Raw genomic sequence first — 1,702 nt, forward strand, 5'->3', positions numbered from 1 at the left:
ACCTCATGCTCTAATTAACAAAACTCAACAAGTTCACTAACAAAAAAACATGTATGCTTCTACTTCCTTTACTTCAAAACTCATCAATGAGCTTCTTGTGGAATCTCACACAAGAAGGTTGCTCTTCCAAGACACAATTGAACATCGATCACTCAAAATCGACTCCCGTGTTTTCACAAACAACGACAATTCAACCGACTCAAATTTCGGTGCTCGTGAATTTGATTCAGATGTTGTGAAGATTATTGCAGTCTTACTATGTTGTTTTATTTGCTTGCTTGCATTAAACTCCATCATAAGGTGTGTCTTAAGGTTTTCAAGTGTAGCTATCAACAATGAATCTTTTTCGAGTTCGAGTAGCAACCCTTTACCTCAATTGGTCAACAAAGGAATCAAGAAGAAAGTTCTCAAGAGATTCCCAACAATGAGATATTCAACTGAGTTGAAACTGCCAAGTTTGGATACAGAGTGTATGATATGTCTCTCAGAGTTCGCAAAGGGTGAAAAGGTGCGCATTTTACCTAAATGCAACCATGGTTTTCATGTTCGTTGCATTGATAGATGGCTAAAGGAACACTCGTCATGTCCCAAGTGTAGACAGTGCCTTCTTGAAACTTGTCGAAAGATTGGTGGATCGCAGGTGCAACCAATTGTGTTGCCGGTTCAAGAAACCATTATAAGGATCCAACCACTAGAGCCTGAAGCTTTGGAACATAACTATAGGGAACAAATATAAATGTAAATATACATTAGTTAAAGTTGAGTTCATTTTTTTCCGATAAGATTATGGTGTAATTATTTGAAGTTTTGAACCGAGAATACATATATTTTCTGATGAACAATTTGGTTTTTGTCTGCTTAAAAAAAATCGTTTTCTGTCCAAGAAGAAACAAGGAGGAAAGAAAACAAAATAAACTAATACTTAGTATTAAAAGTTTTAAGTGTGAGTGTTTAAGTTTCACACATCGAAAGTGAATGAGCAAAATGTTGGATATATAAGAGAGATGTATTCTAAATGCCTTAAGATTTTGGGTGAAGATGTATTGTGTCTCACTTGTAGTCCTGGCCAGACTCTTTAACAAGTGGTATATAAGGGTTTAGCCTGCAAATGTTGAATGCCTAACTAGTAGAAAGATAAAAGATGATCAAATATAAGACATAACCATTACTCTACAAGAAAGTACCAGAGTGAGAAAAGAGTGACTTCGTCGATTTTCTTCCATGTCAATGAGTGTTGATGCTCACGTTCCCTCTATGGTATCAGTCTATCAGAGTCTGGTTCGGCTTATTGGAAAAGCCGGAGTTATATTGTTGTTACAAAATTGTTCGATCTTGATCAGAATATCCTTTATGTTATTTTTTTTTTTATGATGTCTTTTGTTCTCTGCCCTGTCATATTTTTCGATATTCACTCATATATTCAAGCTAATTAATTTGTTGAATCTTAAACATTTAATTTGTAGATGTTGTATCGCATATATTCTGAGATCATCCAACTATTGGTGATTGCTTGCATTCATGTTTGTGCCCTCTTCTGTCATCCAACAAATGTTGCTTTCTTAATTTCAAGTTATAATTCCCTACATCATATGTGTGAAAAGGTGGTCTGAAATTGAGACTACTGTACAAGTAATTTTGCACATAAGTTTAAACCACACTTCTAAGGATGGTATTGTGTGAATATAAAAACTCTTCTTTTTTT

At 34.8% G+C, this 1,702-nt stretch overlaps 1 protein-coding gene across 1 annotated transcript; it reads left to right on the forward strand.

Moving 5' to 3' along the window:
• LOC123916517 (E3 ubiquitin-protein ligase ATL76-like) lies at positions 1-839 on the forward strand. Its single transcript, XM_045967988.1, has one exon. The coding sequence runs from the start codon at positions 50-52 to the stop codon at positions 734-736; it is 687 nt and encodes a 228-aa protein (XP_045823944.1). The 5' UTR covers positions 1-49; the 3' UTR covers positions 737-839.
• The last annotated feature ends 863 nt before the right edge of the window (positions 840-1,702 follow it).

This window comes from Trifolium pratense, linkage group LG3, assembly GCF_020283565.1.
Source record: "Trifolium pratense cultivar HEN17-A07 linkage group LG3, ARS_RC_1.1, whole genome shotgun sequence".
NCBI lineage: Eukaryota > Viridiplantae > Streptophyta > Magnoliopsida > Fabales > Fabaceae > Trifolium > Trifolium pratense.

What these genes read in the sequence shown, in the direction of transcription:
- LOC123916517 (XM_045967988.1), top strand. Translation starts at nt 50, where the DNA reads ATGTATGCTTCTACTTCCTTTACTTCAAAACTCATCAATGAGCTTCTT.